The following is a 12,527-nucleotide window of genomic DNA, read 5'->3' as shown; positions in this document are numbered from 1 at the left end:
ATAAGCTCTTCACTTGTTCTTCGCCCCCCACCCGCCCCGCGCCGAACTTGACACATTCCAGGTGCTCTCACATAAAGAGCAACTCCACCACCTTGCCTTGCTGGCCCGTCTTCCCTAAAAAGTACCTAGCCATCCATGACAGCTTAGTGAGACACTGGAACAGGTTGCCTAAGGAAGTCGTCGATGCTTCACCCCTGGCAGTGTTCAAGACCAAGTTGGAGGGAGCCTTGAGCAACCTGGTCTAGTGGGAGGTGTTCCTGCCATGGCAGGGGGGTTGGAACTAGATAAGTCTTTGAGGTCCCTTCCAACCCAAACCATTCTATGATTTTATGATTCTACAATTCTAGTCATGCGAGCTATCCCCCATGTCTGTGACTGCAATGAGATTGTGGCCCTGTGACTGCAGATAGATCTCTAGTTCTTCCTGTTCATTCCCCATGCTACTTGTGTCGGTGCACAAACATTTCAGAGAGGTCATCGGGTGCGCAGCTTTCCCCAGAGGGGCGCAAGAGGATCCACCATAGCCATACCACCCTTGAGGTGGCTGGCCTTCTGGTTCTCATATTGAGAGGCAGCCAAGGAACATTTGTTGCTGCTCTGGTTGGCCTGGCTTACTCCCCAGTTGGACACGATGACATCAGCATTGCCATTCTGGACCCCACTCCCCAAGTCCTTCAGTTTACGGCCCACCTATTACCTCTATAATTTCTTTTCCTTCTCCCCCTTCCCTCTAAGGGACCAACTAGTCTGTCTATTAGATACAAATAGAAGATGTAAAAATTTTATAATAAAACTCACACAGGAACGCACAAATTGTGCCATTTCTCCTTTATGCACTAAAGTTTCTTACGTAAGTTGTCATTTCCATTGTTTCCACTTTAGCGCCCTCCTCCCTGTGCTAAATTGCTGGAGCACAGCAATTTTCTTTGTATCTAGCATTCTTAAAATTGTAAAAGCCTTGCTTGGAAAGTAAGTTTCAGTTGTCCTTCCTCCCCAGATATGATAAACTGATTCTCTAAAGATTTTAATGGATTATTTACACATGCATGTCAACTTCTGTAGAAAAATATTTGAGCTTATCAGCACACTTTATGTGCACACAAGTCCAGTGGAAAGTTGATTTACCTCATTTAACTCCACTAGATTCCCGATACGGTTAATGACATTTTACATGAGTACTTGGTTTCCATGTCTTTTTCCTCCAATGGTCAACTTTAAAATGTCACCTGCCACTTCATATAGCAACAGCAGTGGAAATCAGCCTGTCAAGATTTTACAGTCCATTTTAGGAAAACCATAGTAGAACTGGATAATTGGAATTTCTGGGATTGACGAATTAGATATATCATGTCCTACCCCCATCTCTTTCTTTGTTGTTGTGGATTTTTGTTGTTTGGTTGGTTTGTTGGTTGTTTTTTGGTTTTTTTGTTTGTTTTTTTTTTGGGGGTGTTGTTGTTTGTGTTTTGTTGTTGTTGTTTGTTTTGTTTTGTTTTTTTTTTAAGAATGCAGATTTTTTTTCTGAATTAAAAAAAAGAGTCTGCAAGAAAGGTTATAGAAAATAATGCTTACTGGGCATCACTTCTTACAGTCTTTCTTCAAGTCATTCTATGACTAAGTGTGGTTTGTAATTTGTGCTTTGATGTGCTGGGGTTTTCTTTGGTTGGTTGGTTTTTGTTTTTTAAAATATACAATGTATATGCAATGGAATGACATTTATCCTTTATAGAGAACGTCAACAACACTTCTTTTCGAAAAGCAATCTTTTATACAGCCATAAGAAACTATTAGCAGTTACTTCACAGAAATAGGAAATAGTCGTTACTTGAAAATTCATTTCTCAACCAGGTTTTGAAGACTACAGGAAAATTCAAGTTTCTCCTTTTTACTCATCTTATTAGCACTGCTTGAGGACCCATCCTTGCTTTCAAATACTGTGGTACCATCATGTCTTTACCAACACCAGGTGACAACTCCTTAATGCTTTCAATCTGTGGTACTAATCGGCACCAAAATGATGTCATGCATCAGCAGCTATCTAACAGCACACACCTTAACACTACACTATTAATTTCTATACACATTACTATATACACAAATTGAACTTAAAGTAAACAAAATAGACCATAAAGTACCAATGGAAGCTGTTTCTGAGGCACAACAGAAACAGTCAGCTTGCTGCGAAATCTTGCCATCTTTAGATGCAAGTACAGAACATACTTTGGAAAAAACAGTTGTTTATCAAAACATAGGTTTTTAAACAGTATTAATTATTTGTCCTAAAAGATAAAGAAAGCCATTAGCACTTGAACTTATACACACTAAGTTAAAAAAGAATACCATGATAAAAAAATACCTCTATACCCCCAAGGTTCAGTACAGATCGTAAAAACCACCAAATCACACACAACCCAAACCAGCCTCTTCCTTGGCTGCCCATTCACTTAAGTGCAAGACAGTAAAAGAGATATTTGAGAAAAAGAGATGGTGATAACACCACCAAGAAACCAGCAGCAGAGTTTCATTTCATACATAATACGTAACATTTTTGTCTATTCATTTCCAGCGGACACAACAAGCAAGCCTTTCGCATGGACCGATCTTACGTAAAAAAGTATACTTTTCAGAGAGCTTTGCCAATGGGACAGGCAGAGGCCTCTCACGAAGGCAAACACTGAGGAACATCAGCAACAGCGGCTGTGAGTTACCCTACACGCTGTTTTAAACTATGTGTTTAAGTGACTGATGACTATGAATTAGTCACCTTTAGCGACAGTAACATTAGAGAGTAGCAGGTTCACGGTTATTTCTAAGAAGTCCGTTATCTATTAAATGTGTAGCATACAGTACAAACAGAGTCAGCTAAAGGATTCCCTGGATTTTATGTTTTCTGGACACATCATACAGCACAGTATTTGATCAAACTAGTGTTTAATACGACAACAGGATTCTCGATCTCTTTGCCACTCCATCACCTGAGGTTACATCTACCTAATTACTCCAGGGAAAAGGCTGATAGGAAACAGGCTACTCTGTATACATGTAGAAGAAGAAAGCATAAGCAGATGAAAAACTGGAGTGAGAGTTCAGTCCTATTCATTGATCTATTTAATAAACTTATAAACCAACTCCTACTACTCGCTTTTTATGATCTCTGATTTTTGCTTGGTCCTTCTTCCTTTTCCACTAAAAAAAAAAGCATAGTACTTCCTTAAAGTCTCTTGATAAAAAGCTGTAGCTGAATGTGTTAACAGAGAACTATCAAAGAAGCAAAAGCTATCTCAGAGCACCATACCTGAGTTACCCATTAATCCTCTTCCCTGTTTCTCCAGTTTTAAGATACTATACAATGATAGCTGAGAGGAAGAATACTTTTTGGAAAAGAAAGCTACTCCACTAGCTTCGTCCTTTGGTAGGTCAACAGTACTTCGTGATGCATTTGAGTGTCAAGATTTTGCTTTCTATTTCCCTTCCACCCGGAGCGTTCCCATCACCATGCTCTGAAGCAGGCAGCCTATTTTTCATTCCAACATCCACAAAAAGGTTTCAATGATACTGTTGACCTGCTATCTTAGATTACACCTGGATCAAAAGCTGACAGAGAAAAAGTTTGTTGAATTAAAGGAAGGAAGTATATTGATTGAAAATGATGACTGCAATTCAATGAGAATAATGGGTGTGACAACAGCTACAATTCCCTGTATGTACTGAGACTTTCTGGCACATATATTAAAAGCCACTAAAATGCAGTTGTATGTAATGACAGGTTGAACCATCTGTTACTGTCAAACATTTCTGATTAAAAAGTTAGTTCTTAACAGCTTTCAGATTTGTGCTAAAGTCAGTCATAAGAAGTCACATTACTCAAGTTAAAATGCACAGAACACCACATTAGCATATTTCTTGTACTTGCATAACATCTTTTTTCTAAAAAAAAAAAAGTTATCCATCTCACCAATCACACTTCTGAATCCAGAAAATTATTATTTGACAATTTTAAGAGAACCAAACTTGACATAATTTTCACGTAACACTTATGGAAATAACAGTGTTTTTGAAATATGTCTTCTACAATTGTTTGCAGAGGAGACCTAAATAAAGGCTTAAGGTATAACCTCATTCTGTAGTAAATAACTTATAGGTTTTAGAACATGTAGGAAAAGGACTGCCTCTACTATCTTCAGAAATAACTCCTAAAAAGTATACAACATTTAATCCTGAATAAAAATTTGCATTAATTTCTGTGGAAATTATTCTGTAATTACGTTAAAGTGCAAAGTTACTGAAGAGCTCATTAAGTGAGACACATACTGTGCCTTAAACAATAACATTGATCACTTGCAACTGATCTTTGTGTTCCAAAAGGCCAATTTAAAACATCAAATACTTACAAAGGCTTTAGCAAGAGTCAACACCACAATACACTGCTGGTAAAAATACCTCAGCAATATACATGCTGAAAATCTGACAATTCAAAAGACATGCTTTTATGATACTAATTTCGAAGTCTCAAAGCAAAAATGCTCCATATAAAAATCACTGAGCTGCAGAGATAGTGTTTTATAACCACAGCCTAATATTCAGCTAAGTAAGTGAGAAGTTTGAAGTCAGAGTTCTACTATGATTTTAAGTTTTGGTGCTAAGAAGAAAACTATTGCCCCTAATTAGACTATGGCAGATTTTTAAAATTTCTTTTACACTCTACATAAAACACATGTATAGACTTCCTTAATTTCAACATGCTCCATTGCAGGGCATGGCAGAGGGAGCGAAAAGAAAAAGGAAAAAAAAATTAAAAAAAAAAAAATCAGTCTTACAGTCAGAGATTGCAATTGCTGTCCTGAGACTCAAGTTAAACAGTGCTGATGGGATACTTTCACAATATATATGACAAGAATCATCAAACTTTTGACTGACACTTGAATGCACAAGACTACAAGTGCTTTAACTGTATGTACACTACAGAACAAAACCATGTAAACATGTAAAGATGTGTCCATAGAAACACAGTGGACACAGATTCACATGGGAGAAATGCGTTTGTTACAAAATAAATAAATAGAAGAAAATCAATAGTTCCAGTTCCAGTATGTTACTAAAACCCATGCATCAGCATTTTAATGTATTAAGGAGTTATAACTGAGAAGTTAATTACTGGATTACTGGAGAAACATGTAACTGATTAATTTTCCTTTTTTGTTGTCTCATCCCTGTTTTGAGACTTACCAGTAAGTACACATCATTCTACATAGAGGAATAATAAATATCAGAAAATCGTATGCTTACTTGACCAAAAATTAAGTCTGCTTCATAAAAGTTGCAACCTCTTTGCTGTACTCACATTCCTTTCAACTCTGAGTTTTAAGTTACAATTTGCTCCATACAAAAATGACTTGTAATTGTGAAATGTTGCCCTGAACTGATGTTAGAGCAAAGCTTTAGGATGGCATAAATTAAAGTCATGATCATAGTAACCAGACTAATACAGCACCTTGCTTTTTGTTATGGTAAAGTACTTAACACTATTTTTTACTGTATTTCTATGAAAGTGTTAAAAAAAAAAAATCTTGGACACTGTTCTTTCTTACCTCCCACTCTTTAGCAGCATCTTCAGTAGTAGATTCTTCACTAGTTTCAGGCTCTTCTTTCTTTTTTACCACTATAAATCCAGGTTCCCGAAGAGATTCCCCAGTATCTTCTGCATATATCTCTGGACTCCACTGGATAAAGAAGACATACAAGTGATCTGTCCTAGAGAAGTCATGTAACGATACAGAAAAGAAAAATAAGGTAAGTTTGTGATCTTTTGGGTCATGTCTAATATTCATGAAGTATATAAGGTTAAAAATGAAAATACTTCCTATTTCATGTTTTACTAGATATTAGACACACATTCAAAAAAAGCTAGTTAGTGGTTTCTTTTTTTTCCTTTTTAATTATATGAAGCTGACACTGGAGGAAAAACAGTAAACAAGTTGGCAACTGACTAGCTGTGTTTTCATTTGTACAAGCACAGTCCTTCAATCCTTCTGTCCCATTAGAAACCTCTGTTTACAACTGAAATAACTTCCAAAGTAAAACACTAAGATGTTTTTATTTTATTTTAAAAAAGTTACATAAAAACATAAACAAAACTTAAATTTTAAGATGTCTGCATGTCTGTTTTCTCCATCCCTGAAAAAGAGCCGAACACTGCCAGGACATGTAACCAAAATTATACAGAGACTGTCAGAATTACTACAGATATGAGGAAATAAGGCTGAAAGTGTGCATATACATAGCTAGATCATAAACTACCGACTACTCTAAATGCAGTTAAGTGCCAAGACTCAAAGTTACCTCCATTTAAGTTATCTGCCACAAATGGCATGGTTCCTCAGTTTGAAAGAACAAAATGCCCCAATTCCCAGAAGAAAGTTATTTACCACCCTAATAGATGTCAGTTTATACTGTTTAAGCATTTCCTGTAGGTGCACAGATGGAGCATTTAGAAAAAGGACATGCAATGAATCCACTAGTATCTCTTCATCACAGAAAAGAGAGCTTCAGAGCTAGAGCTTTACGGCTCTGGCTACCAAGAGCTTGAAATTCCTCATGTTTCTCTTCAGAGATAACTGCTATAGCAAATCTGCATACTGAGTTAGCACGAAGAACAATATTTGGATCTTTTTATTTTTCCCCCTCTTTATTAAATCCCTGCAAAACTGAATACTGGGAGAACAGCAAGAGATACAGAGCAGCAAAGTCTCTCAAAACCGCAGCTGTAATTTTCATGTGCCTCTATGTCTTAAAAGGATGCAGCACACAAGTATGTAGTGATACTCTCTGAAGAGGGTCAGTTATTCAAAGTCACCCTTGTTAAAATTAAGATTCCTGGATAACACTGATGAAAGGAAAAGGAAAAAAAAAGACAAACTTTCTCTAACACTCTAACAGTCAGAAAGAATAAAAGGTTTCAGATGTGTAAGGCTAGGTAAGTTCTATGGCAAAGTCAGAACAAGAAGCTGCAGACTCCTCATGCACTGAACAAGGCACCAATTTCAAAAAGTCTCACAAGTAACAAAAAAAAAAAATTCTGATTTTAACTTTAAAAACGTCAAGTTGTGTATAATTATAGCAGTTAAAAAAGTAAGTAAAACTTGATGTTTAAGGAACTCTAAGACACTTCTTCCCACACCGGCTTATTTGAGACCAAGAACACTGAAATAACGCAAGTTTGTCAGATACCAACTTTTTCCTCTTTCTTACCACAGGGTGACAAAGACAACTGGGTAAGTATCCTGAAGTATGGCACTCAGCAAGGTTAACACTGAATTAAGAAAAAAACCAGCCCACTACCACCACATGTGACTTTTTGTGTATAAAAACATAGGACATACACTGGATGGATAAAGAACAGATTGCTAATTCCCCATGCAGTTAGAGAGAAACCCTTCATCAGTGGAGTAATTTCCAAGGAGAACAGATAAAGCCTGCAAGCTGAGAACTCTTTCTTCTGATACAGGTGATAAATTATGCTTTATGCTGAAGGTAAGTACTTGCTCTACTACATTAGAAAATGAACCAAAAAGACAGTAATTATTTCAATCAGCTGACCTAGACACCATTGTCTGTTTTCATTTATCTGTTTTGTATGAAATACGATATGAATAGAACAAGAAAATTTAAATTGAATGTAACCACAAGAGGTCACCTGGCCCAGACGGGATTAGCTATACCAGAATCAGTGACAGACATTTGTCTCAAGAAATTGCATAATCTCCACCACTTTGGAGTCATGGGGGTGATGTCTGAAAGCAGGTTAGTGATGCACTAGCATTGACTCAATTCTGCCTGTTGGAAAACTCAAATATTCTGATGTAATTTCAGTCCATTAGACACCTCCATTCACAGTGGACATGAAAAAAAAGGGACTACTGCCTTTCTTGTGCAGCCAACTTAAGTATGAAATGATTTTATGTTTGTAATCCACCTTTTCTCCTTTAGATTAAAGAACCCCACTTACTTCTAATTTTCTTTATATGTTACACTTTCTAGGCATTAATTAGTCTTGCTGCTTTCCTCTGGACTCTCTCCAATTGATCCATATCTGTCCTCAACTGCAGTGCCCCAACTGGACATTCTATGCCATTCAGCTCAAAAGAAAAGATGGAAAAGTGACTTGATCACTGTGTGTAGGTATTTACACAAGATGATAGTTGATAGTTTCTTGTTGCCTTTTCTTTCTTTTTAGCCCCCCCCTCCCCCCCCCCTTCTGACAAGGATACAATAATCTCCAATACCTCCCCCCCACCCCCCCCCCAAAAAAAAAAAAAAAAAAAAAAAAAAATCACATTCAACTTGAAAATCAAGTCACAGTTTCCTAGCAGTAAAGATCCTTTAAGAATTCAAGACTACCAGTGAGTGAGCATGGATATCTCATGTCTTTGAATCACTGCAACACATAGATATGTTTAAGTTGCTTTCTGGAAAAGTTTTATGTTCGATATACAGAGGTAAGACAAAAGAAGCCCAGCTAGCTCTTCTGAACTCGGAGCTTTAAGAAGTAGAGAGAATTTTTAGAAAGTTTCCAAATAACGGGAAGCACGGATAATGACAATAAAAACTTTGTTGGAGAACTCATTTCCTTCACCAGACACCACTTGAATCTTTCTATCATTATTCACTTGCTACAAACACAAGCCTAAATAATACCATGAGATACTATTGGCTAAACCTGCAAGTAACTCAAGCAAATCAGTAAAACTTTAGCATAGTAATGAGGTGTTCCAGTGCTAAGTACAAGCCTACCATCAATATCCTCAGTTGTTGACCCTTTTTTTATATTGCTTTACAGACACAAGTCACTGAAAAATTTTGCATGGTGCAGAAAAAAGATAAAGCTAAGACCTATTGGAAGGTGTTGATTTTTACAGTCTACCTTCTTACCTTTCTTGTGGAACGGCAAACCAGTACTCATGGTTTTTATCCCTCTGTGCATACTGTTGCATTGATGCACTTGCTTGTGAAACAAATGTTTTTCTCATGGGTTTTCCAACCCTGAGACGCAGAAACTTGTGAGATCGATGTCGTCTTTTTTCTTTTGGAAGAGAACCACCTATTCATGAAGAAAAAGTAAGCTATCTACAATGTACAAAAGAGCTAAGCAAAATTCTTAGTCAATTTTGTATTAGGCAATACAGGTATATAGGACGTAGATATACACAAAAGTAATAGGAAATGAGGTAACATAGGCAGTAACAATTACCTGTCCTTTTTTTGTTACATAAATTGCATCAGCACAATTAACTTCAGAGTACAACACGTTTGAATAATTTTAACATTCATTTCTGCTTCCAACCTCAGATCACATTATGACAGCCTTTTATCCATGCTTGAAGGTATTCTCAATGCATATCCCTCCACACTGTATCAGACATCCCTCCCACTATTAGAAAGATATTCCATATATATGCACAAGATACAGCATTAAATAAGTACTTAGGCCAAATTCACAGATGTCAAAGCTGTTCATTAGTTTTAATTTAAAAAATGAAAAGTTCTAGTGCTACAAAGAGGACTGAGATGCATTTTAGTTTAGTAGCTGTATCAAACACTTCAAAGGTACGAACACTACTTCAGGATGAAGTGCACTGGATGCTGAGGTATGATACCTCCAGTAGCATATTTAACTGAACTAACAGATTTATATGATTACCCTCAAGGTCTGGATTAAATCAGCACAAGGTAAAGGAAGAGGCCTTCTCAAAATCATTTCTTTGCCAGATTAATTGCCCAAGTCCTAGAACACTAGCTCCAGCCACATGAGACTTTTTAAAGCAAGGAAGGACAATGTAAATTTAATAGTTCTTATGATCAGCTATGACAACAAAAGATTTAGCCTACCTCTGGCGTTACATGCACATACAGATATGCTCCAGTTTTCTAGGACACTCATCTTTTCTTTACAGCTGAAGTTCTCCTTCAGCGTCTGTGCAGACTACAGATACGCTAAGCACAGAAACATCACCTTCTTGATCTATAAACTTCTCTACTATGTTTTCTCAACGAGATTCTCGCCATAAAGCTTAAAATAGCATTGTTCCATAAAAGAATTTTTTTAAGTAAATATTTAAATGTGCGCCTCCTGTTTTTCAGTTACAATACTTTAGAATTATAACTGCAGTATACAGTATAGTAGAATAGGCATAATAACATGCATGATTTGGAAGCACTGGGGACCTTTAAGAGTTAATCAGATCTATACTTTTACCTTGCCTCTATTTAAACTTGCCTGTAGACAAAGCCAGTAGAAGCTTCACCAAATCTAGTTAGGTTGAGAAATACTATTTCCTAATTCACTGTTTTATTTGCATTCTGCTAACATAACATGCAAGAATAAGAAACATACAGTAATTCCAACTGAAGTTGCACTGAAGTCATCAGCAGAAATCTCCAAAAGTAACCTGCGCTTTTTTGTTTTTAACTATTTCTCTATTTTACCCCCACAACCTTCAGTGAGGCTGTAACACCATGTGCAGGTTTCTAGCCAGCACCACTGTATGCAGATATATATGTATACACTCTGCGACTGTACAGATCATCCTGCATGAAAAATCTGCAGCATCACTCCATGATACAATCTTTTAGAAAACCAATAAAACTAAAGCATCTAATACAACTGAATTACAAATAATATTCAATAATATTCAAAACCAGCAATTGTAGTAAAGAACACTTGGTACTTTCATTTTTCAAAAGTCACAACCAGCAACTACTGTTAGCTGACATTTTTGCCAGAGAATTTCCTCTAATTTAAGGCATAAAAGCCAAACCTATCACAGAACGATGCGACTATTTATCTGCTTCAAATTACAAGATTCAGTTACTTCCTTAACAGAAGAAGAAAAGAAAAAAACAAAACCAGAATCTGTTATAATAGTTTTGAAGTGCAAGGTGAATTTCTGTCAACCAAACAATATACCTCTCTATTCAATACCATCTCAACTTTTCATTATTAACATAAACAATCTGACCTTCAAATGCACTCCACATATAATCTACTGGTTTGTGACAGGCATTATAGATGTCTTCTTTCTAGCCCCCCAAATATTGCACAATTACAACAACTAGTTTATCACCATTAGTAAGACGGTAAGGAATCAGAAAGTGACCTACGATTTTTTTAAACAGCAAAATCAAATATATATGGAAATATCTTTAAGTTACTTAAAAGACATGATATTTTTACATGAACTGAGTAACTTCAATAGACTTTCAAGATAACTTCCAACTAATAATCTTAGGGCCTGGTCTTTGCAGAGGAGCGAAGGTACTCAAGAAATAAGCCTAGTTGTTCCCCATATTCATAGCATTGGTTTCTTACCATTCAGCTCTTACTTATCCTGAGATATGCTTTGGATGCTCGACCTTGTTCTAGTCAGCATGCAAGTATGACAAGATGCAAATGAAACAAGGTTCTGAAAGTATCAAACAGTGTTAAGCCTCCAGTGTTTGTTGTTCACGTCATAAACCTTAACCACAAGGGAGACATGCTATAAATAAAATGAAATTTATTCCCTAAAATTCATTCATACACATGTACACTGGAATCAAAATCTAAGTGACAGCTAGCCGACTGCTAAGGAACATTTTTAAATCTGAGCATTTTTAAATTTCGATGAGCTGGAAGGAGATAGACTGTAAATCTGAAGGCTAACACATAAATACTGACTCACCTTCTAATTGCCTATCTCCTGCAGTCACAGTTTTCTGACTAATTTCTTTTTGTGAATCCTGTTGCATGTTTTCTCTTTGTTGTTTGGTTTGTTGCATAGTGTGGGTCTTCCAGAGTTTGCGGAGTTCCTCAACTTCTGTCTCGGAGTCTTGCGTTTGCTCCCTCACTACTTTTCCTTTGCTAGTTGTCTCTTTCTTTTGAGATTCTGTGGTATCTTCATAACATATACATTCCTCTCCTACCTTGCTCTCTCCTTCTGGTTCTTTTCCTCGTGAGGAACCTTGATCATTGCCCACTTCTGCCTCTTTGTCATGCTCTTCGCTACCGTGTGATCCTTGCAATGATTGCTGGAAGACATCTGCAATATTTTCACTAGGTTCTTGTCCCTCCTTTATAGATTTTTCAGCACTTTCTGAACCTAAGATGTGGGTACCAAACTGTTTAACATTTACAACCATTTCAGCACTGGGTTTTAAGTTACTGGCAGCTTCACCTGAGTCTGAAATGACTGTTAAACATTCAGCACTAGTCTGGTTTATCGTTTGGACAGATTCCGATGATGCTCCAGAAGATTTGTCTTGTCGAAGCTCATCTGAGGAAACAAGCTCCTCACGTATTGGAGAGAGTTCTGATTCTGTGAAGACATCTTCTGAAAGAGACTCCTCTGTGCTCCTTGGGGCGGTACTAGCACTGTCATTGCCTGTATCCCGAATCCTAGAATCCATTTCATCTGTATTGCTCTTTGCAGCTTTCTTGGAATGGCAAAGTTCCCTTACAGACAGCTGTTCTACATCTCTGTTGAACAAATAAGAAC

General features: G+C 36.9%; 1 protein-coding gene across 1 annotated transcript in view; it reads right to left on the bottom strand.

Moving 5' to 3' along the window:
* OXR1 (oxidation resistance 1) overlaps positions 1-12,527 on the bottom strand; it is a 166,267-nt gene that overhangs the window by 33,851 nt on the left and 119,889 nt on the right. The window contains exons 8-10 of the mRNA XM_086466251.1: positions 11,715-12,508; positions 8,926-9,094; positions 5,586-5,748 (exon numbers count right to left, since the gene is read on the bottom strand). Coding sequence (XP_086322377.1) covers positions 5,586-5,748; positions 8,926-9,094; positions 11,715-12,508 — 1,126 coding nt within the window. The remainder of the gene's footprint in view (positions 1-5,585; positions 5,749-8,925; positions 9,095-11,714; positions 12,509-12,527) is intronic.

Source organism: Leptosomus discolor, chromosome 5, assembly GCF_034619465.1.
Source record: "Leptosomus discolor isolate bLepDis1 chromosome 5, bLepDis1.hap2, whole genome shotgun sequence".
NCBI classification, from domain to species: Eukaryota; Metazoa; Chordata; class Aves; order Leptosomiformes; family Leptosomidae; genus Leptosomus; species Leptosomus discolor.
Note: the sequence above shows the minus strand (reverse complement) of the source record. Positions and strands in the feature narration are given on the sequence as shown.